At 28.0% G+C, this 24,916-nt stretch overlaps 6 protein-coding genes across 11 annotated transcripts; 4 read left to right on the forward strand and 2 right to left on the reverse strand.

Annotated features, from left to right (window-relative positions):
- Positions 1–366: 366 nt before the first annotated feature.
- LOC113798226 (uncharacterized) lies at positions 367–8,214 on the forward strand. Its single transcript, XM_027348727.2, has 7 exons — positions 367–1,207; positions 1,301–1,346; positions 2,955–3,209; positions 3,332–3,586; positions 4,005–5,359; positions 5,642–5,824; positions 5,994–8,214. Exons 1-7 carry the CDS (start codon positions 1,127–1,129, stop codon positions 7,854–7,856), a joined length of 4,038 nt encoding a protein of 1,345 aa, XP_027204528.2. The 5' UTR covers positions 367–1,126; the 3' UTR covers positions 7,857–8,214.
- A 4-nt stretch (positions 8,215–8,218) lies between these two features.
- LOC113798228 (uncharacterized) lies at positions 8,219–10,564 on the reverse strand. The gene is made up of 3 exons (XM_027348729.2): positions 10,273–10,564; positions 9,017–10,213; positions 8,219–8,931 (listed from the first exon to the last, which is right to left on the reverse strand). The coding sequence occupies exons 1-3, from the start codon at positions 10,562–10,564 to the stop codon at positions 8,432–8,434; spliced, it is 1,989 nt and encodes a 662-aa protein (XP_027204530.2). The 3' UTR covers positions 8,219–8,431.
- A 202-nt stretch (positions 10,565–10,766) lies between these two features.
- LOC113798241 (NIF3-like protein 1) lies at positions 10,767–12,106 on the forward strand. Its single transcript, XM_027348749.2, has 2 exons — positions 10,767–11,344; positions 11,424–12,106. Exons 1-2 carry the CDS (start codon positions 10,767–10,769, stop codon positions 11,944–11,946), a joined length of 1,101 nt encoding a protein of 366 aa, XP_027204550.2. The 3' UTR covers positions 11,947–12,106.
- A 243-nt stretch (positions 12,107–12,349) lies between these two features.
- Positions 12,350–17,193, forward strand: LOC113798240 (phosphatidylinositol 3-kinase regulatory subunit alpha-like). 5 transcript variants are annotated; one of them, XM_027348745.2, is made up of 3 exons: positions 12,350–12,478; positions 12,561–12,974; positions 15,571–17,193. In XM_027348745.2, the coding sequence occupies exon 3, from the start codon at positions 15,572–15,574 to the stop codon at positions 16,922–16,924; it is 1,353 nt and encodes a 450-aa protein (XP_027204546.1). In that variant the 5' UTR covers positions 12,350–12,478; positions 12,561–12,974; position 15,571; the 3' UTR covers positions 16,925–17,193. The 5 variants fall into 5 exon arrangements, with proteins under 5 accessions (XP_027204546.1, XP_027204549.1, XP_027204545.1 ...); XM_027348748.2 differs by lacking the exons at positions 12,350–12,478; positions 12,561–12,974 and adding an exon at positions 13,320–13,448; XM_027348744.2 differs by lacking the exons at positions 12,350–12,478; positions 12,561–12,974 and adding an exon at positions 13,662–13,783.
- LOC113798215 (uncharacterized) lies at positions 17,122–24,852 on the reverse strand. 2 transcript variants are annotated; one of them, XM_075821372.1, is made up of 3 exons: positions 24,667–24,827; positions 23,525–24,592; positions 17,122–18,107 (listed from the first exon to the last, which is right to left on the reverse strand). In XM_075821372.1, exons 2-3 carry the CDS (start codon positions 24,588–24,590, stop codon positions 17,314–17,316), a joined length of 1,860 nt encoding a protein of 619 aa, XP_075677487.1. In that variant the 5' UTR covers positions 24,591–24,592; positions 24,667–24,827; the 3' UTR covers positions 17,122–17,313. The 2 variants fall into 2 exon arrangements, with proteins under 2 accessions (XP_075677487.1, XP_075677486.1); XM_075821371.1 differs by lacking the exon at positions 17,122–18,107 and adding an exon at positions 20,375–21,294 and having other exon boundaries at positions 24,667–24,852.
- LOC142645348 (uncharacterized) lies at positions 21,662–23,383 on the forward strand. Its single transcript, XM_075821386.1, has 2 exons — positions 21,662–21,727; positions 21,784–23,383. Exons 1-2 carry the CDS (start codon positions 21,722–21,724, stop codon positions 22,654–22,656), a joined length of 879 nt encoding a protein of 292 aa, XP_075677501.1. The 5' UTR covers positions 21,662–21,721; the 3' UTR covers positions 22,657–23,383.
- Positions 24,853–24,916: the final 64 nt, after the last annotated feature.

Here is a 24,916-nt window from a genome sequence, read left to right on the forward strand (position 1 = left end):
CTTTTTTTCGTCTTCTTCCTGAATATTCATTGAAAGTTTTTCATATGCCATTTGCTATTGCGATTTGTTGCGAACAGAAGAAAAAACTTTGCTTTTTTCTTTTTCTTTTTTGCCTATGACAAATGAAATGAATCGAACCAGAAACAAAAAAAAACATGATGATAATATCTGTGTGTTTGTGAAAAAAACTGGTAATAATATGGTGATATGATGAACGAAATTGTCGAACGAAACAACAGGAAAGAAGAAAAGAAAAAATATATTACAAACATTTCGACATTACCCGAAAATTTGTTGTTCACAATTTGGTTTTGTCCCAATGTTTTATTTTTTTTGGGTTTTTTTTCTCTCGGTAACGAAGAACAAATGGCCCATTACAACAACCGCGCCAACACATTATATTCGAATTTTTTCCTTCGAAGCCTTCTTCAATGGCCAAAGAGCTAGCAGTAAATATCCGATATATACACCAGATCTACCCAATGTTAGTGATGAAATTTGTTTGGATCCAATTGTTTGTCAGTGTGCGTGTGTGTATTAGGATTTCCATTCAGCAAACAAAAATTTGAATCCAAACTAAAACATATCATTTCAATTCATTCACTTCTTTAAAGATCCTCGGGGCGGGCTTGTCGATTTTTGATTCATTCAAGTTGGGCCCATAATAGATAAAATTATTTTTTGAATGTTTTGTTATCATTGAATTTTATTATAACCAAAAATAAATTTTTTTCAAAGTTCCTCCTTCAATCGCGTGTTCAGTTCAGTCTGCTGTGAATGTTTTTTTTGAAAAAGTTTTGGATCGAATCATTTTGTGTATGTGTGTTGTCATGTGTGTTTTGAAGTGTGTTCTGTTCGAAACAGAATTAAAGTTTTATTTTTCCCTTGGTTACATTCAGTTGTTTGGAATGAATAACATCGAATGATTTTTGTTGAAATTTGTTGTCATCACTGCCATTGTCATTTTATTTTTCAATTTTGACTTTACTTGGTGGTGGGTAAAGTGTAAATGAACTAGCGCGCGTGTTTCCATTTTGTTTTTGTTTGGTTTAAATTGTCAAAGCATTATTATGTTGTGAGATTTTTAAATTTATAGAAAAAAAAAGTCAAAATTTCCATTATCAAGATGACTATTTCGACAGATTCATCATCCTCCTCACAAATTATATTATTAGAAGGTCCGATTAAATATCGTGATCAGAAAAAGGTTAGTTTTGTATTGAAAATTTTTTTTCCCTTGTTTCTAATCTAACCCGTGAAAAAAAACTTATTCATTTCATCAACAACAACAACAATACAGTGGAAATCACGTTGGGCAATCATCAGTAAATTATCACCAATTGCAGGTAAGCTATCCAATTCAATTTATCAACAACAACAACAACAAAATGTATTCAATTTGAATATTCCAATATCAAATTTCATCATTGCAAATTCATTCATTTGTATGTTTTTAACTATTTTTTACTAATTAATGTCGACATTATCATTGAATAATAATTATTATTTATTAATATTCATAAATTATAAATTCGACAACAAAAAAAAAAAAATGAAAATGAAGAGGGATATTATTTAAATTTAAATTCATTAATTTTTCATTATGAATTCATAATGAAAAATTAATGAATGAATGAAGTATATTTTAACTGAAAATTCAGCTCATTTCATCAATAAATGATCATGATGATGATGATGATCATATTGATATTTATGAAGATGTCAGTAAAAGTCCGGTTGTTGGATTATTGGAATTCATTTTTTTCTCTCTCTCTTCACTGGTTCATCAAGTAGCAGAACACAAATAAACAATTTTTCATCTTCATTTTTTCATTTTCCATCGACGTTTTTCGTATCTCGAAAAACTTTTCTGAAAAAAATTTTAAAGTTAACAAAACTTTGTTTTTGTTGTTGAATATATTTTTTCTTTATCTACTTGAAAAGTGTGGATAAAATTGATAATAATAATATTCACCAGAAAGAAAATTTTTCTACCATAAATCATCACTTCAAATTTGATTCTAAACAAATAAATATATTTGATCACTTGAAATAGCGGAGAGAAAGAGAAAAAAAATATTATCGATAAAGATAAATCGACAATGTCGATAGCGAAGAGAAAATTTACAAGTAAATTCCATTCGTAATTTGTGTTTATCATTTTTTTTTCTTTAAGCATCACTATTAGAATCGAAAAACTACAACATAGAGAGATAAAACTTAGGAACCAAAAAAAAAAAAAAACCATAAACATGAAATAACAACAACCAACCCAAATGTGATAAATGGATCATCATCATCATTGTGTTGCAAATGGCAATGTGTCTGTTTTTTTACCCAGAAAAAACCATTTCTTGATATCTTTGTTATTTTTTTCCATAGGAATAATAATAACATCGCATTCTTTCTTTATTCATCCAAAAAAAAAAAAAAACATTTAAATGTTTGGTTTTGGTTAGTAAGAAAAAAACCAATCCCCTTTTCCACATATAAAAACAGGAAACACTAACATTTTTTTAACATCCTTGTTCCAATAATAAGAATCTTTGAAATATTCTTTCTTGCCTTATGTCTTTCTTGGAATTTTTTCTTAGTTTCCTTGTGGAAAAATGCAAATTATCTTCTTTCTTATTTCGTTCTTTTTTTGGCCAAGACCAAAAAAATCTTCCCTGTGGTGAAATTAAATCGGTTTTCTTCACTTAAAATAAAATTGAAATTTGAAATTCATATCATTTTACACACAGTAAAGATGAAATTCTTTCATCTAAAAGGATATATGTAGGATGAGAAAATGGCCATAAGTTATCTAATTTCATTTTTCACACACCAAACACTGAATCCGATTAAGGCCAATTTCTACAAATGTTTAGTTTCGTTTTGCTTTTTTTCCACTAAAATTCATTAATCTCACTTTTTTTTCTTTTGATTTTTTTCCAAATTCTTCGATTCTTCAGATTCATTGCAAGTAATAATGTATAAAAATTTTAAGGAAAAAATGAAACAATCATCATCATCATCATCGTTGGGGACTAAAATAAAACCAATATTTATATTGGAACATTATCTTGGTATTGAAAGTGGTTTTATTTATGATCATGAATCAAATACAATGGCCATTATTTGTTTAAAACAAACAATATTATTTTCATTTGAAACAAGAGAAATTTTATTACAATGGCAAACAAAATTACGTGAACATTTTTGCAAAGGTAAGCTGTTTTTTTTTGTTTTTTCAGCAACATTGGCAAATTGTTTTTCATTCTAATTTTCACAATTTTTTTTCGTACAAAAATTCTTTGCAAATTTTCACATTCACAAACAACAAAAAAAGAACGACATTTTCTTGTTCAAGTGGTCAACGTACCGAATAATAATGGTCATTCAACAAATACAACGAATAATAATCAAAATCAAAATAAACAGATAAAATTGGGTTCAGCAAGATTATTATTACAGGATTCAAAATTTTGTTTAGTAAATAATATACCACCAACATTATTATGTTATTGGTCTATAAAACAATTACGACGTTTTGGTTTAATCGATAATAAATTCTGTTTTGAAGGTGGATCACAATGTGGTAAAGGTTCGTTGTTTGTTTGTTTATTGGTTTTTGTTTTCATTATTAATAATATTTTCAATGTAATCAAACGAAAATGAGAAATTTTCAAAAACAAAATATTTGCAAATCGATTGAATCCATTAGTTTGGGCGTTGAATGTTATTTTTGCTCATCATCAATTTTTATAGTGAGATTTGCTGTTGAGTTTTGACACAACCATCATTAACGTCAGGTTATTCTGGCATAGAGGAAAAGTTTTAGGTTAGAGTATTCAGTACTTTCATGTCAATATGATAATTTATATCGAGTTAATTATATTCTTGAACATTTAAATTTATGTGATAATGATTATGATTATTATCATATTATGTGTGTGTGGTTTGTTTGTGTTTGGTTTGTGAATTTTTGGAATTCATTTTTTTTCGTTTTTTTCATGTGATAGGTCGTGGCCTACATATACTATATACAAGTGAACCAGAAGAATTAATCCGATGTTTTGATTTAGCATCAAATGATCAACTAAATTCATTTGAATTATCAATGTCAAAATCAGATAATTTAAATAATATAAATATTGTTGATAATTTAATACATAAACAAAGATCAATATCAAGTTCAGATAGTTCAACTGGTGATTCAAGTTCACAATTATTATCTAGTTTTTTTGGTGATATTGATACATTATCAGCTAATTATTATTGTGGTAATGGTGGTGGTGGTGTTAATAGTGGTGGTGGTACAATGATAACAGTAAAAAATTCTGAATTCTATCATTCAACAATGAATTTAATGCCAATTAAACAACAACAACAACAAACATCATCACCATTGATTAATCATAATCATCAAATGCAGAATAAATGTTGTTCATCATCGTCATTCAGTTCGAATACGATTGGTCGTTTTTCAAATCTGACATCGAAACAATTACCGACAATGGATATGAATGTTCGATCTGATTCGATCGAATGTTGCCATCATCACCATCATAATCATCACCAGAATCACCAGAATCATAATCATCACCATCATAATTCCTTTGGTTGTTGCCACCAACAATCAATGCAACAACAACAACAACGAAACATAGATAAATGTAATGATGAAAACCAAAGTAAAAAAAATCTTGGTATGATATCCACCGAAAGTACTTTAACATTAAAACAACATTCAAATTTTAATTCTTCTACTAAAAATGTTGATAAAACAACAGCAGAAATCATTAATTGTGATCACGAATCATCATCATCATCAACAACAGAATCATCCATCCATGACCATCATAGTTTATTATGCAATAATAATCTAAAGAATCAGAATAAATATTCTACTGCTACAACTACTTCATCATCATCATCATCATTATCATCACCACCACCTCCTACCAACAACAACCAAACAACAATGACAATCATATGCAGCAATTCTAATGATCAACAACGAGAACAACAGCAACATGAATCTAATTCTTTTTCATTTGGCAATCGAATAAATTCAAGTCAAATGAATGTTAATAATAATAATGATGATTGTTGTTGTACAACCAATGGCAATTATTATTGTATGAATAAATTGACTACAAACAACAGTCAAAATAGTGATTCAAATAGTCGAATGAATAATATTCATTCGACGAATAATTTCACAACTTGTAACGATAATACTACTATGATGGTAGCTAATGATCATAATGAAAAACCAAATGTACAAATGGAAACAACGATGATGTCGAAAATTACGAATAAAGAAATCGATTCAAATACTTTATTACGATTTCCAAGTCATGATTCAATGAAGGTTAGTAGTGAATAGTAGTGAGTAGTAATGGAAAATTGAAAAAAAAACAGAATGCATCAGCAGTAGCAGTAACAGCGGAATACATTCTTGGATCGATAGAGTTTTTTTTTTTGTTTCGAACGATTCCTTCGAAAGAACTCAACGAGCAACCAAAAACTAAAAACATCCCACATATTTGGCCATTAATCATTCTTTTCTCTCTTTCTTTCTTTCTTTCTTTCTCTCTTTGATTTTTCTAACATTACCCGGATTTTTCATCACCACCACCATCATCATCATCAGGAACAAGAATCAATAATCGACCATCCGTATCATCGAATTAATTTTGTTCCCAGAATTGTTCCTGAATATACTGAAAATAGAAAAACGTCACAAACAACAACAACGGCCACAACGACGACGACAAATTCGAATGCAATGGACAATTATGATATACCGAAAAATTTGTGCAAAATGATGATTATGGTAAATATAAGTGATAGTGGTTGTTGTTTATTTTGGTCATTATTTTATTCTATTTTCCGGTTCAGAATTTTCTTTCTTTTTAGTAATGATGATTATCATGATAAATTTCTTCTTCTTTTTGCGGTTATAATTTTCTCTTTCTTTTTCTATTTTTGTGTTTATAATGTAGAAAATTGCCAAAAGCGAAAATGATGATGATGATGATGGAGAAAAACAAAAGCATCCACAGAATGTTTGTGTTTGTAATAATTTCATTATTAATGGCAAAATTGATGATAAACATCTGAGTCTATTGCAAACGACTGAAACAGAAGCAGCAGCAGCAGTAACGGATAACTCTATTCAATTTGTTTCACATCATGATGATAATGATGATTTAAATGGAACAAAAAAGAAAATCTGTTCATCATTATCATCAACATCGTTTAATAATTCTTGCCGTCAAAATTTTCATTGTTGTTGTTGTTATTATTGTTGTGGTGATGGTGGTTCTGACAAATGTTCATCATCATCAACAACAACAATAAAAGCTAAAAATTCAGTTCAACAACAATCTGATTCTGTTTATGATGGATGTTTACAAAAAGATCAATCAAATACACATAAACAATCACAAGCTAATTGTTGTTTTCATAATAATGAAACCAAATCTTTTTTATCATCAGTTTCAACAAATAATAATGATGGTGATGGTGGTTATGCAACCATTGTTAAATCATCATCATCATCATCTGGTTGTAATCAATCAAATCATCATCAACACCAGCAACAACATAATGAAAATATAAATACAAGACAAATAACGAAAAAATCTCAAGAGATGAATTATGTGAATATAAATTTCATAAATTCAATAAAATATTATGAAAACATGTGTTTTGATAATGCTGCTGATGATGAAAAAATGATCATCACTACAACTACTGCCACACAAACATCAATGATAAACCAAATAACAAGTGATAATGATCATCGTTCAAGTGTTAATGATAAACAGAATGAAAAATATTCCGATGAAGATGATGGGAAAAATTTTGATAAAAATGATGATACAAGTGAAGAAGAAAAAGAAAAAGATTGCCTATTATTATTATCATCATCCAAGATAATAAATGATTCTATTGTGGACAATAATTTTTTAGAAAACCTTATGGTACCTATCAACAACGATACGATAATCAATAATAAAATAATGGTAGAAAAAAATCCAGAAAATATAGCTGCCGTTAAAAATGAATCAATGATGATGATAGTTTTGAAAAATAATAATAATAACGATGATGATGGCCAACATACAACGACGACGATCAACATGGGAAATAAAATAGATAGTGAAACTAATTCGAATCGACTCTTGAACAACAACGACCAAGACGAGTCTAAAAAACAAATGCAAAAAGAGGATGATGATGATGATGCAAAAAGAAAGAATAAAAAAAAGGACAACAACCAGAATGATGATGATGATGAAGATAAAAATGTGGTTCAATGTTCCAAAAATAAAAAAATTACTGAACTAAATTGCAATCCAAGCGTATCATTAAATATGAATAGAAATAAGTGCAATGAAAATAATGTTGCTGTTGATAATCACTTTGATCAAAATGATGATGATGATGATCATCATCATCATAACATTATCAATAGTAGTAGTTATCAAGATCATAAGGTTCATTGTTCCAAAGAAGAAGAAAATGACAATGAAAACAACTATTCAACTACTACTATGATCCATTGTTCTAAATGGTACGATGAAAACAAAAGCAATGTTAATGTTGATGATGATGATGATATTGAAATTGAAAAAAAAACTTTTAACCATTCGAATGATTCTGTTTTAGATTTGAAAAGATTTGAACAGAAAACATTAGTCGATACAATGGTCGATGATTCTTTTATTCAGGAATTCAAATCGTCCAACCGTAACGACAACGATGATGATGATGATGATGATGTACGGCTGTTAAATGATGAAATAAATGGAAAAGCAACGCAGAATTCTGCCATCACTGATAATAATATCCAAAAATAACAAATCTAATTTACTCGACAATTCCAGATAACCTATAGGAAAAAAAACATTTAAACATCCATTCAAACATATTGAACGTTTTTTTTTTGAACAGAAAACATAGCATCAATGATATTGTCAATTCGATGATGATGACATCAACATAAGCAGCAGAAAAAGCATCTAAATTGAATAAATAAACAATGAAAAGGAAAAAAAAGGCAATTCATATATGAATGTGTTTAGGTCACAAACAAATGAAATTATAAAATTCTCAAATGCATCCATTGGATCATCATTAATTTAAATTTTTCTTTTGCTTGCTTTCAAAACATTCAATGAAATTCTGAATAAATGAAAATGTTAATCGGGTTTTAAATTGATTGTAAATATAGAGAGTGCTCAAAACATTTGATATTTTATTGAATTTTCTTTTTCGTCGAAAACAAATCAAAGTTTTGTTCCTTATCTATTCAAAAACACAGAATAAAAAAAACCGTTTTTTTTATTATACTCTGGAATTTGCTATTACTTTCTTTGGAATTTCTCTTTTTCAATTTTCAATTTCGATTTTTTCGTTTCGATCATTGAATCGATCAATTTGCTGTGGTTATAGTTTGAAAGTGTCCATAATGGTCATCATCAATATTATCATGGTTTTGTTGTTCATGATGTGGTAAAGTTGTTGTGTCAACAAAATTTATCCAAAAATTGGCACAAGTCAAATGATATTGGATTCCATTATCACCATCGATCGTTATTCGTAACGAATCATTTGTTATTGATTCAAATTGTTCGTTGTCGTCGTCGTCGTCGGCATCATCGTTGTCGTTGTTGTTGTTGTTAACAAAAATTACTCTGGTAGAACAAATCCAACATTTTTCATCATTATCGACCCCTTTATAGTGAAATTCTTTTGAATCAATACAATCATTCAATGTAATCGATGCTTTTTTCATTAGATTATGAATAGAATTCCAATTTCGGTCAATTTCATCCACTAATGTACGACATTTATCAATATCAACATCATTATCATTATTATTTTCGATTGCAAATTTTATTCGTTCGACAATCTTATATACCTGATATAAATCTATTGAAGAAAAAAGAAATTATTTTGACATACAAAAAATTTACATAGCAATAAAAAATTCAAAAAAAGAACAAGAACAAATTACCATTAGCAAACGAATGGCCTTGTTTCGATGATAATGTTTCGATTACAGATGCTTCATCATGATTCACAGCCAATACATTGAATGTTTTATGCATCACTTGTTTAATTGCAGTTAAAATTCTTTCTTTTATTCGTTTTTTATCTTGAAAACTTTTTTCTTCAGGTTTAAACAATGCTGATGATGATGATAATGTTGATGCTATAGGAATAATTTCTTGATGATTTGTCAAACATTCCTGTTCGATTGGTTGTGAATGAAAATCACCAAATTCTTCCTGAACAGATGATATTTCGTTTTGAAATTTTCTAAAAAAACTATATTTATCTTCAAATTCATTTTGTTCATTGGAATCTGTTTGAATGACATTAGTGGCAAAAAGATCTTCTTGATCATCGAAATCATTATTGGTGGGATTTTCTTCGTTCACATTAAAAGTTTCAATTAATTCGGTTTGAATAAAATCACCAAAATCATCATCTTCATTGTTATTACTATTTGTGAGTTGCATTTGTTCTTGACTAGTGTTCGGGGTTGATACTTCAAATAAAAGATCTTCGGTTATAATACTATCGATTGGGTTTAAAGTGGAATATTTTGGTGGTTCAATAAAATCATCAACGGGAAAAGGTTTATTAATTTCTTGTTTATCATCAACAATCGTCGAAGCTGATTTAAATTCACAAAATTCATTTTCATTACGAGAAGATTGAAAAATATTTTGTTCATTTTGTTCTAGTGGTTCTGGTATTATCGTCGATGTCGATGATTGTTGACATAATAGAGGTTTAGGGAATAAGTATGAAAAATATGGCACCGGTATTGTTTGTATTGAATACAATTCCTGTAATGGATTGGAAACATTTTGTTGAACTAAACTAACCAAAGCTAATAATACGAATAATTCATTTCGTGTTAATTCACCCGGTTTAGTACGATTAACAAATGACCATAATTTAGCAAGAACATCATTGGATAGATTAGATGTAATTAAAATCTTATATAATCGATCACGATCACAGAATTCAGATTCATTATCGCCAATCGAATTACATTGCACTGATTGCCATATTTTAAGATAGATTTCAGGAATTTCAGAATGAAGATAAAAACATTGTGGAATAACAATCGATGATGAATAATAATTTGTTGTTGTTTCAATAGTTTCGATCGATTTCGAATGAATATCGTTGATACATGCTGTTGTAAATGGAATTTTTATTAAAATTAAAAAGAAAAAACAAAATTTAGAAGCTTACGTTGATTTTGATGAAATTGTTGAGTATTTACATTAAGTAGCTGTTGTTGCTGCTGCTGCTGTTGTTGTTGATAATGATGAGTATTATAAAATTTTGTTATCTTAGCATCAGTATCAACTTTTTCAAGAATATTTTTTATCAATTGATCAGCTGAAAGATCTTTATTTCTTGTTAAATCATGTTGTTGTAAACGTTGTTGTTGTTGTTGTTTATAAAATAATTCACGTTGTAATTTTATTGAATCATTTTTTTGTTGTTGATTATTTGATTGTTGTTGTTGTTGTTGTTCCATTCCATTTCATTGATAAATAATCTTTTGTTTTTCTCTTAATGATCAAAAAAAAACCATTTGGAACGACAACAACCAAAACTTGAGAACTCGAACTTTAAAAAATTTACGGAAAAGATTCTTTGAGTCAAAAGAAATATGGAATTCGAGAAACTTTTTTTTTGCCTCTCACAAATTCACACGTTTTCTTTTGATTTAAAAGGCAATGCTGTTTTTGGTTAAAAAAACTTCAACAATTTTTCAATCATTTCGTTTCAATTATCACTATTATTATTATTCAACAAATTCATCAAAAATGTTGCTTGAAGATTTTCTTGAAAAATTGAGTAAAAAAATACCATTACAATTAGCATGTGATTGGGATAATGTTGGATTATTGGTGGAACCGATGGAAAAATTTCAAATCAAACGAATAATATTGACCAATGATCTAACGGAAAAAGTTATGAATGAATCAATAGAAAAAAATACTGATCTAATTATTTCATATCATCCACCAATTTTTCGTCCATTCAAAACAATTTGTCAAACAAATTGGAAAGAAAGAATTATTGCCAAATGTTTAGTAAATAAAATTGCCATTTATTCACCACATACAGCACTTGATGCAATTTATGGTGGTATTAATGATTGGCTTTTGGGTCCATTTGTTTGTTCATACATACGACCGGTTGAAAGATCATTACAAAAATCTACATTTGAATATCAAATACAATTGAATGATTGTAATAAAAAATCATTGATCTGTGATCAATTAAAAGCTGAAAAAATTCAGGTTCAAATGTAAATATCATAAATAATGATTAAGCATAACATAAAAGTATTTAATTAATTAATTAATTAAATTATCATTGATTTTCAGAAATGAAACATATGGAATAATACAATGTAATGGTGATAATTTACCATTAATATTGAACAAAATTAATCAACAAAAAGTAACATTTTCAACAATAACTACCAGTCCAAAATTACCAATTTTAAATGAAGGAATGGGACGTATTGGACAATTATCCGAACCAATGAAAATCAATCAAATTGTTTCGACATTAAAAATGAATTTAGGTTTAGAACGAATACGTTTAGCATTAGCCGATAATCATACGGATGATACAATGATTCATACGATTGGTGTTTGTGCTGGTTCTGGTTCATCGATTCTACGACAAATAAGACCTGCGGTTGATTTTTTTATTACAGGTGAAATGTCTCATCATGAAGTATTGGATGCAATACATTCCGGTACATCGATTGCATTATGTGAACATACAAATACTGAACGTGGTTATATTCGTAACGTATTACATGATTATCTTGTTGAAAATTTCCCAATATTATCGATTTCAATGTCGGAAGTGGATAAAGATCCACTACAAATTGTTTAGATTCACCTCTACCATTTAATTCAATTCAATTCAACTCCAAAAAAAAAATTAATATCGAGCGACATTAACGATCAATCGATATGACAATAATCACGTCGTCACAATTGAATGCAATGAATAATGTTTTTACAACAAAAAGCTAAAAAACTATAAAATTATATCCAACATTTGTAATCCTGATTTTTTTTACGTAAATGGATGAATGAAATCCTCATGATCAATCAAACAAAACAAAAAACCAAATGCTATATTCAATCATTATTCACAACATTGGAATAAAAACGACGACGGCTCCCATATTGCCAAATATATTCGATAACAACATTCGATTTTTTTTTTCTCTGGTGTCCTATCTTCAATGAGTGGATCCTTGATTTTGTTTTTTGTTTTTCTCTCGTTTCAATGCTGCTGCTGCATGTAAAATTTGTTTTGATGATGGTGATGATTTGATGATAATCAAAAGAACAACAAAAAAAAAAATAACCAGAAATTTTATTATTTTGTCAACCTATTGTATATACCACATAACAATGTATTTTTTTAAAATTTAATTATCTTATATGATCATGATAATAAAGTAATTGCTCCTTTTCTTTTTTTTCCTTCGACAAAAGTAAACATTCGATTTTGATATGATAATTTGTTCGAAATGGAGCGAATGAAAATCATTGACAATTTGATTTGACCGAGCGAAAAAACCACATTGTTTTCAACATTTAATCCAAATGAATTTTTTGGATCAAAAAAGTGACACGAAACATCTACAAAATCTAAATGCATTCAACATTTTAAATTGTTCAACATCTTCCATTAAGATTTTTTCAATTTTTATTTTCAATTCAAAATATTTATCATCATCAACAAGTGTCATCATCATTGTTGATCCATATTTTTTTACCATTTTGTATTCGACATTATCATTATCATCATCATTATCCATTGTCTTCGAGGATTTTTAATCCGTTTCGTTTCGTTTCGTTTCTTTTTTTCCAACCAACATTTCCACTATTTTTAATCTGAATTTTCAGGTAAGTTTTTTTCTTTGTTTTGTTCCATCATCATCATCATCGTTTTTTCTTCATTGTGTTAGTGCATGTCATTTTTGCCCCCTCTTTCTAATGATGCTTTTTTTGTTGTTGTTCTCACTTTCACTATCTTTTTTTAACCTATTCATATTCATCATTATCGAATGCCTAAATTTTGTAGAAAAATTTTCAAAACAAAAAACAAAACAAAATCGATAATAATAATCGAATGTTTTTGTTTTGACAAAAAAAAAACGGAAAAACTTTTTCTTCTGTTTTGCTTTGTGTCAGGACAAAAAAAAAATTTTCGAGAGCGAGCATGAGAGAGAGAAACCTGTTTGAATATGGTCCCTTTTTTTTTGTTAATGGATGATAATTTGATGTGATGTGATGCGATGCGATGTTTTTTTCTACTGCTTTTTTCCATTTCTTTCCATCAACATCAACAATTATCTTGTGAGTTCGATTCAAGTGAAAGTGAGTTTAAGAAGAAACTACTACACACGAACATTATTCAGTTTTTTCTGTTTGGATTTTACCATATTTCCATGTTGATTTTTTTTTTTGATTTTTGTTGATTATTTAGATTTATATGAAAATAATAATAATCCTAAATGGAAAAAAGAAGAAATGAGATTAATATAGGAAAAGAAATGTGCATGTAAATGCTTGAATGAATAATGTGAAAATTATTATTATTATCATCATCTTCTTCCATGCTGTTTTTTCCATAATTTTGACCATCATCATCATCAAAAAAAGTGAATGGCCAATACATTTTACCATCATATGTGATGAATGATGGAAAAAAAGTAGAGAAATTTTATTATTATTTTTTCTTCATTTTCTCATGATTATGATCATCAACATTTTTATGTTTTTTTGCCATCATCAACATTATCATTGGAACGAAGTCATCGAATCAAAACTATCTTTGAGCATTTGTGAAACATTCGATTTCCTTTTGGTTCATATGTGTGTGTGTGTTGATCGGGTCGATATAGTTGCCAAATCGAATCTTTTTATTTCGAACAAAAAAAAAAAAATGTTTTCAATTATCTGGTTTGGTGTCTAAATAAAAACCATCCATCCAATGGCCCTCATAGAAATTGATCGTTAAAACAAATGTCCTTTTTTTCTGGTTTATAGTGGCTGTTTTTCATTAACATTTTGTGATGATTTAAATGGTTTTTTTGCCATTGTGTCGTGTTTTGAATAGTTAAAAACAAAAAAAAAATTATATTAAAATTGTGATTGTCCTCGTTATCTTTCGAAAATATTGGATATTGTTTGGATTTTGTTCAATATTTTTTTGTGGCCAAATGGAAAATTTTTGTTCAAATTAGTGTTTTATCAGCATTTTATCATAAAATTTTTTGTCGTTGTTGTTTCGAGAGCAATCAAATTTGTCAATTTTTTTTTGGCTTTATGATTCTCATTTGACATCATGATTCAGGATATCCTTTGACGATAATTTTTGATGGCTGGTTTTTTACTGATAATTTTATGCCATGTGTCCCTGTTGTTGGTGTGGGGTGTGTGTGTGTGTGTGTATTTTCTTCGAAATCCTGTTGATTTTGACCATTTTGTTGTTGTAGTTGATCGTTTGGCTTTAGTGAAAAAAGTTCGTCACCAATATAAAGATTTATCTATCACCGCACATTGAAAATATGTTCGTCATTGATATATAGCTGTTTATTGTTCTTTTGTTTTTTTGGTTGACCACCAAACAACAACCACCATGACGATATTAATGATGATAATAATTATTTAATGGCCAATTATGTCCAACGACCAAAATATCTTTGTGTATCGCATTAGTAACACACGCCCATAATCAACAGATTTTTTTTAAACACTAATTTAAATGCTGGACAATTTTTTTTTGTGTCTTCGACTAATAAAAATCAATCGATCATTATTGATTCGATCCATTCGAATCCAAACAGTGTTTCTAAATTCATGTTCAATTTATTTTCTTCCTCTAAAATTTTCTTCCAATTCAAACTTATGTTGAATAGGAATATTCTTTCCTTTCATATTTCATCTTTTCAGTTTTCCTATCGAGCTTTATTGTGAAACTATTTTGTGTGGATTTATCGAAACAAACACAATATTATTATTCGGCTATAAGAGTAGTCCATCATTGGGTCGCATTTTGCTGTCATTTTGAAAAAAACGATGGAAAAAAAATTTCATTTTATCATTTTAAAAATTGAAAAATTTACCAAAAAAAATTGATAAAATGAATGATTTTTTTTTCACAGAAATTAAAAAACAAATCGCAAGCTGCCCAGTGAAGGGCTTCTCTTGTGCGCGAAATTATTCAACAAACATGATGAAAGATTTTTCTTTTAAAAAAAGTCTAATCCATAAAATTTTCGCTAACAAAACTAGCTGTTGATTTTCCTATTTTGCTTGCCTGTCTTTATTTTCTATCATTTTGCCTCATGCTTTCTCTTTTATTTTCTTTTTGAGTTTTGAAGAGATTTTTTTCAATATTTCAAGGTATAAGAATGTCATTTTCGTTCCAATTACATCCATAATTGATTGATTAATTAATTAATTTTGATTTTTTTCTCTTTTTTTTTCCGAATAGAATGACAACCGAAGAAGAACAGGAACAATCATCATCATCGACGACGACGACGACGACCACGAATGAAAAAAGTCAATCATTGATAGAAAAACAATGTGAAAATGAATCGAAAACATTAGAACAGCTACCTAAATTATCGGAACAACAACAACAAAAACAAACAGAAAATGAAGAAGAAAAACTTGAAGATGCTGAATGGTATTGGGGTAAAATTAGCCGCGAAGAAGTGAATGAAAAATTACGTAATCGTACGGATGGAACATTTCTTGTACGTGATTCAATATCGAAAATTTTCGGTGAATATACATTAACATTAAGAAAAAATAATTGTAATAAATTAATCAAAATAACAAGCCGTGATGGTTTGTTTGGTTTTTCCGAACCATTCATATTCAAATCGGTAGTTGAGTTGATTAATTATTATAAAACCGAATCATTGGCCAAATATAATCCATCATTGGATGTAAAATTATTATATCCAATATCACGATTCTATCAACCGGATATTGAAGGTATTGAAATTAATGATATGGAAAAAGTAAAAGCAAGATTAACCGAAGTAAGAAAAGAATTGAAAATAAAAAACACACAATATGATCAATTAAGTGAAGATTATGATAAAAATAGTAAATGTATACAACGACAACGGCAAGCAATACGTGGATATCAATTAATCATGGGTTTTGTACAGGATCATATTAATTTAAATAATAAATTACAGGTACAGGCATTACCACACGAAGCAAATCTAATGCAAGAACAAAAAATTAATTTACAAAATCGTTTAAATTTTTTTGCCAAAAGTATCGGTGATCTTGAAAATGATCTTAAACTAATGATTGCTTATAATCGTTTATTGGATCGTGAACGTAATTCGATTAAACCAACATTACAATTTCTTGGCCGACAGCATAATATTTTACAAAAAATTGTCGAACAAAATACCGATGAAATTGATCTACAACCACATAAAATTGAAACAACATGGCTAATCAATGAATGTAAACGTAATGATGCTGAACAATTGTTGAAAAATAAAAAAGATGGAACATTTTTGATACGACAAAGTCGACAACAAATGGGTAAATATGCTTTATCGATCGTCAGTGATGGAAATATTTATCATTGTCTTATATCACAAACGGATCGTGGCTATGGATTTTCCGAACCATATGATATTTTTCCCGATCTAATGAGTCTTGTATTGCATTATTCGAAAACATCATTGGAAGAACATAATGATAATCTTCATACAACACTTCGTTATCCAATATTTGCACATTCATTTCATCATTATCATTACTATTATAATAGCAATAACAATAATAATAACGGTAAAAATGATGACAATTGAAATTAGTATACGAAACCGGTAAAAATTTATCTAGTCTTTCTTTCTCTGAATCTATTAATCTCATTTTCAAATTCAATTTTTTTTGTATGATAATTTTTATTTTTATTTTGGATCTATAAAAACCATTGTTTTTGATATTCTTTATATCATCATTTATTTTTCTGTAATTTGGTATTCTCTTCATTTATTTCACCCAATAATTTTTACAAAATGAAAAATTTATTGAAAAATGCATATTAAAAAAAATAAACATAAAATTGAATACATAATTATTTAAGGTTCCATGCTGAATTAAAAGTTTTAAAAAGAATTAAAAAAAGATAAAATGATTTTTGGCAAGTTCATTCCGAATTGAATAAGGAGGTTCAATCTCTCTCTTTTATCCTTTTTTAGGCCAATAATTTGAAACATTTTTTCTGTATTTCTGTGATTAGTTCAACCTCTTCAAAAGACAATGGTAATCGAACGAGAGAAAATTCATGTTCCTGGCCAAATTTGATCAACATTGTATCCCAAAAGTCTTGATTCGAATCAATTTCGCATGCAAGAAGAAAAATATGAACTTTTTTATATTTTAATAATTTTATAGATTCATCATAATCGAAACCATAATTGATGAGATTATCTGGATTTAAAAAATAATCATTATTAGAAGCGCCAGCTAAAGTAATTTTTAACAATTTTTCCGAATCATGTTCAATATTTGATGAAGATTTTATCAGAAAATTTGCGTCAAACAATTTTTGTAATGTTTCATCATTCGATTGTTTGCTTTGATAATCTAGATAATCAGAAACTTTTTGTTTATCATTAGTATTTGTAATCATTAATGAACGTTCGATTATTTGTTCAAAACGTTGTTCGAAATTCGAAGGTGATGTTAATGAAAATTTTTTCAAAAAATTCTTAGAAATACGTAGTTTTTCTTCGTCATTTTCTTGTAAAGTAAAAACTGCAAAATTTATTGTTCGAACCAAAAATCCAATGGCAATATCCATTTTTACATAACCAATAATATGATTTGGTGTATTGAAATCCGAAACAGTTTCAAATTCAATTTCCAATGAATTAAGATATTCATGTTCAATCATTGCATCAGGAATTTCAACATTTTGATCATCAATAAATGCTTCTATTGAATCTTCTTTGCCAACAATAGTGATTGGAATGATTTTTCTTAACACTTTATTCGATTCATCATTTTTTGGCATCGAAGTAGAAGTAGAAGATTGTTGTGTAAAAAAACCATTAATTTCATTCGATTCTTTATTTAATGATATCAAATTTGAATATGGTTTTTTATTTTTCTTTTTTTTAAATGGTTGAATTGCTTTAGAAGATTGATTTTTCTTTGAAAGATTTTGACGGGCTAATTGATAATCATTTTGGTTATCAATTTCATGATTTGTATTTGCAATAACCAAAGTTTGATCCAATAAAACAGATCTTGAATTGTCAGATTGAATATTTTTCAACATTTTTTGATTATCGTTAATGTCATATTTTCGTATAAACTTTTCTAAATATCGACATCTTATAATTCTATGAACACGAATACATTTTTCTTCTTTGAAACAAATTGGACATATTGTTTTATCATCAATCAATCGATTATATGATTGTTCTAATTCTTCAAATGCTACAGGTTTTAAAATTTGTGGACAATCAAAAAAACTAAGTTTTGATCTCATCATTGCCAGAAAATGATATGGTGAATCTGAATGAAGAAAATTTGGAATTTTTTCCAACAACAATTTTAGATAATCTGATTTTTTATCATTATCGTTGATAGTATAAACAATATTCAATATAATACGAAGTAATTGACGATAATTTTCTTCAATATCATTTTCTTTTTCACTATAAATAAATTTTTTTATCAAATATTTTACAAATATTTCTGGTTCCATTGTAGTATAAATGATGAAATTTTTTTCCAAAATCTTTATAGCATCTTGAATATCATCAATATTTTCAATTAATCGTAATGCTTTTGAATTTTTTTGAACAGTTTTTTTCAAATAATCCATTTTTGTTTTCATATCTTTTATAAATGGATTTTCTATAATAAATTCCATTATTTGTGAATGATAATCATACCAATTTGTACCGGTTAATTTAATAAAATCTATATAATAAATAGCGAGTAATGCATCAATATCTTTGCAATCATCAAAAATAACAGATTTTTCATTATCAACCATTTCTTCTGATTCTTTTTGTGAATGTCTTTGAATTTCTTGAACTTGATATTTATCAAACGTCTGTTCTTCTGATTTGTTATTGACAATAATATTGTTTGTTTGACAATCAGATTTGAAAAATTTATTCAATCGACCAACTCGTGTATTGAATAATGCAACTAAATGTTCATCATATAAATCATCGTTTTCGGCCAAATTACAATTAAATGTACGTATTTGTACAATTAGATTACGTATTTCTTTTTCATTCGTAAGAATAACATTTTCATGGCCATCAATAAAACTATTAAAATACTCATTAAATATACGTAAACATTTTTTACGTTTTTCGAACATTTCCATTTGTAAAGCCATTACTAATACGGTTCGGATAAAAAAAGAGATAAATTGTCTTACATATAACGTTTGATCTTCCAGAAAAAAAACAATTAGATTTTTTTTAGTATCAATATAAAATGATTAAATATTGAATATTCAATCTTGACATTAAAACGTTTATATATCGAAAATCGGCTAATGAATCACATGAAACGAAACAGTAGCTGAAAAAAAATATAAAAATCTTAAAACAATACTGAACAAAAACAGACAAACAACAACAACAAAAAAACTTACCTTTATCTTTCCAAAATAATTCACATAAACTTTATAATTGTAAATATTAAAAATATGAATAAAGTTATTAATTAAATTTATAACTCATGAACATTAACATAACTCAATACTCATAACTTTTTTTAATCCACATCATCATCATTTTATAATGAAGACAAAAGCTTCAACAACTAACCAATCTCATTTTGGCAACGATACTTTTAACTCACGACCAAAATATTATTACCCTACTTTCACTCGTATATAACTCTCAAATTTGTTTATACCACCGAAGACAACAGATGTATGATACATTTATATATGTGGTGACGATAGGCAATAAGAAAAAAAGAAAACTTGTACATCATCAGGCTATATAGACGAGAAATTACGATAAATTCTCATGATAAAATGGAGAATTTTTTAACACTCAAAGACTCACATGTGAAATGCATTTGAAAAAATAAATCTTTAAGACACTTGTTGATAAAATGGCGACCAACCGTACTATTTTTCAGGAATCAGGATTTCTTTTTTAAACGCAACAATTTTTAAAATATAAAATAAAATATTTATTGAAAAATGCACATTTGAAAAATTCATATTTAAGAAAGAAATTTTTATGTAATTGAACATTTATCATTTTATGTTCCATGTTGTATTAAATGTTTTTTTATAATAATTAGAAAAAATAGTTTGGTAAAACAAAAATGTAAAATTTTAAAATATAATTCTTGATGATTTTGCCAAATTTTATTACGAATTAAATATTAAGCTTTTAGGCCAATAATTTGAAACATTGTTTTTGAATTTCTTTGATTCGTTCATCCTGTTCATTTGACGATGATAATCGAACAATAGAAAAATTTTGTTCCTGGCCAAATCTAATCAACATTGTATCCCAATAATCTTGATTCGAATCAATTTCACAAGCAAGAAGATAAATATTAGCTTCTTTAAATTTCAATAGTTTTAGAGATTCATCAAAATCGAAACCATAATTGATGTGATTATCTGGATTTAAAAAATAATCATTTTCAGAAGCTTCAGCCAAAGCAATTTTCAACAATTTCTTCGAATCATTTTCAATATTTGTTGAAGATTTCATCAGAAAATTTGCATCAAACAATTTTTTTAATATTTCATCATTCGATTGAGTGTCTTGACAATCTAATTGATCAGAAATTTTTCGTTCACCATCATTATTTATAAGCGTTAATGAACGTTCAGTTATTTTTTTAAAACGTTGTTCGAATTTCGAAGGTGATGATAATGAAAATTTTTTCAGAAAATTCATTGAAATACGTAGTTTTTCTTTGTCATTTTCTTGTGAAGTAAAAACTGCAAAATCTATTGTTCGAATCAAAAATCCAATGGCAATATCCATTTTTACATAACCAATAATATGATTTGGCGTGTTGGAATCAGAAACAATTTCAAATTCAATTTTCAATGATTTTAGATATTCATGTTCAATCATTTCATCAGGAATTTCAACATTTTGTTCATCAATAAATGCTTCTATTGAATCTTCTTTACCAACAATAGTGATTGGAATAATTTTTCTAATCACTTTATTCGATTCATCATTGTTTGGCATCGAAGTAGAAGTAGAAGATTGTTGTGTAAAAAAACCATTAATTTCATTCGATTCTTTATTTAATGATATCAAATTTGGGTACTTTTCCGTTAGCCGGGCGCATTTTTGTATACATTATATAAATATTTTATATATAAAATATATTGAAAAAATGTTTGTGTAAAGTGTGAATGCAAATGTGTTAGCGAGTGGCGTGCACACTTTAGATAAAAGCGTGTGCAAGACACTTTTCTCTCTGTGATATTCAAAATAAAAAAAAATAATAATTCGAATGTTCGATTGAATGCTATTTATTAGAATACTTAATAGAATACTTTCATAGAATACAACCTGCCTAGATTAAGTTTGATCATTGTTGTTGCATGTTGTTGTATCATTCAAGTAGATTTATTAATCAAAATGAAAGTAAGTTTTGCAAGTTTTGTTTTGTTTTGTTTTATCACTTTTTTTCAAATATGAAGATTTGGGACTTACCTTCTTCGGAAGAAGAAGCAGTAATTTTTTTCCAAAATAAAGGGCTATTACCGAAAAACGTCAAATGTCAAAATAATCATGACATGAAATTATCGTACTCCGATGGAGTTAGGTTTCGTTGCGATTTGAAATCATGTCGATTTAAAAAAAGTATACGAATAGGAACGTGGTTTGAAAACTCCAGATTAAGTTTTTTGACTATATTGCGATTCATATACTGTTGGTCGGAGGAATTGACTTCTATAAATTTTTGCTCGAAGCAGTTGAATATGAACCACAACACGGTTGTGGATTGGAATAATTATTTACGAGAGGTATGTGTCGAAAGGCTAGCAGCGAAAGAACAGAAAAAGATAGGTGGACCAGGGAAAGTAGTAGAGATAAACGAGAGCTTGTACACGAAACGAAAGAATAATGCGGGACGTATTTTGCCACAACAGTGGATATTTGGGGGTTTGTGCAGGGAAACGGATGAATGTTTTATCGTTAAAATACCGAATCGCTCTTTGCCTGTTTTGTTGGAAGCGATAACAGCTCATATAGAAGAAGGAACCACCATATATTCCGATTCTTGGAAGGGATATTCAACATCAAAGTTAGAAGAAGCAGGATTGAATCATTTAAAAGTTAACCACAAGTTTAATTTCGTGGATCCAGAAACTAAAGTGAACACCCAAAGAATAGAGAGATTATGGGGAAGCGCCAAATGGCGGAATAAAAAGCAAAGAGGAACACATCGTCAACATTTAGATTCGTATATTGCCGAATTTATTTGGCGGAGGAAATCGCAGGATCCATTCGATCAAATATTAAATGATATATCGGTTTTTTGGGAGAATTTTAATGGTACTGAAAATTGAGGATCTCTTGAAGATCAGTTTTTTGTTATAATAAATCGTACTGAATTTTATGCAGGTTTTTTGAATAAAAATCGGATTTTTATTGATTAATCAAATATTTTTTCACTTTGTCCAAGGATGGCAAATCAGAAAACATATATGCAGGCATAAATTTAGGCAGGTTAGGTTAGGTTAGGATATGACAGTTAGGTTTTCCGGGTAGGAAAACCTAACTGCTTTTATGTAAAAATAAACTTGAAATGGATCTCTTGTAGATTAAGAACCCCAAAACCGTTCGTATTCGCAAGGAAAAATTCTAACGAAATTCATCATATATTTTTTTAAATCAAATATTTCTATTAGCAGTTAGGTTTTCCTACCCGGAAAACCTAACTGTCAAAGCCTAACCTAACCTAACCTGCCTAAATTAAGTTTGATTAATTAAAACCCAAAGAATGTACATTTGCTCTATTCTTTGTTCATGTATGTAGTTATCATTGAGTTGTGCGAGTTTTGGGTTCCTAATCTACAAGACCCCAATTGAAATTAATCGAAATAATAAAAATCTACTTTTAAATAAACGAATGTTTTTACTGAAAAATCCATAACTGAATGTTTCATTTGCACTAACATTTCGAAGTGTTGTTTCGAACACTTCGAAATGTTCATTGCTTGTGTTGCACATAATACCATATTTTATATAACTGTATATCAAAATATATAAGTTTATACATTTATACAAAAATGCGCCCGGCTAACGGAAAAGTACCCAAATTTGAATATGGTTTTTCATTGTTCTTGCTGTTAAACGGTTGATCTTCTGCAGAAAATATTGTATTTTTTGGGTTATGAATTGGATGATTTGTATTTTCGTTAAACAAAGTCTCACATGATTGAGTTTCCTCGAATGTTTTCATATCGTGTGTATATTTTCGGATCAACTTTTCTAAAAATCGACATCTAACAACTTTATGAACCCGAATATGATTTTCTTCTTTGAAACAAATTGGACATATTGATTGAACAATCAAACTATTGTATATTTGTCCTAATGCTTCATATGTTCCAGGTTTTAAAATGTGTGGACAATCATATATTCTAAGTTTTGCTCTCATCATCGTCACAAAAAAAGATGGATCCAATTTGTATACATTATTGAAAGTATATGGAAGTTTTTTCAACAACAATTGTAGATAATCTGGGCGTTTATTTTCATCTTTAACAGCGTATAAAATAAGCAATGCAATACGTAATAAAAAGCGATAAGTTTTTTCAATCTTAGTTTCATAAAAACAAAATTTATCGATTAAATATTTTACATATTGTTCTCCTTCCATTGAAGAACAAGAAATATAATGTTTTTCCAGAATTTTTATAGCTTCATAAATATTATCTATATTTTCAATTAATTCTAATGCTTTCGAATTGTAACGTATAGTTCTTTTCAAATGATCCATTTTTGTCATAGTGTTCATCTTTTCATTGAATACAATGAATTCCATTATATGTGAATAATAATCAAACCAATTTGTTTCGGTTAATCGTAAAAATTTTAAATAATAAAGAGCGAGTAATGCATCAATATCTTTGATATCATTAATATAAAATGATTTTTCATTATCAACAATTTCGTTTCGTTCTCGAACATTATGTTTATAAAAAGTTTGTTGATCTGATTTGCTATCAACAATATTGTTTGTTTGAGAATTCGAATTCAAAAATTCAGCCAATTGATGTGCTCGATCATTGAATAATGTAACTGTTTGTTCATCATATAAATCATCGTTTTCGGCCAAATTACGATTAAATATACGTATTTGTTTAATTAGACTACGTATTTCGGTTTGATTTGTAAGAATTTCATTTTTATCGCCATCAATTAAACTATTAAAATATTCATTAAATTTACGCAAATTTTTTTTACGTTCCTCGAACATTTCCATTTGTAAAGCCATTACTAATCGTGATTCGAAAAAAAATAGAGAATTATGATCGTTTTAAATATAACGAAGTTAACACACAAAAACTTACCTTTATCTTTCAGAATAAACTTTATAATTGTAAAATATAATAAATAAAAAAAAACTTATCGATTAAATATATAAATCATGAACAAAAATGACTCAATTAATCAAACTTTAACGACTAAGCAACGTGGAAATGTTTTTTGAACAAAGACAAAGATAAATGGCACTTGTTTGGCAAAACAGTGTGTAGCCACATCATTTTTTTTGAGGGTGGGAGTTGCGAATAGAATTTACAGCTTCCGTTGTTTATGAAT

The sequence above is a fragment of the Dermatophagoides pteronyssinus genome, unplaced genomic scaffold (genome assembly GCF_027571235.1).
Source record: "Dermatophagoides pteronyssinus isolate colony J.1.1.1.1 unplaced genomic scaffold, Derpt_VIB-CSIC_2022.12 sq0010, whole genome shotgun sequence".
Lineage (NCBI taxonomy): Eukaryota > Metazoa > Arthropoda > Arachnida > Sarcoptiformes > Pyroglyphidae > Dermatophagoides > Dermatophagoides pteronyssinus.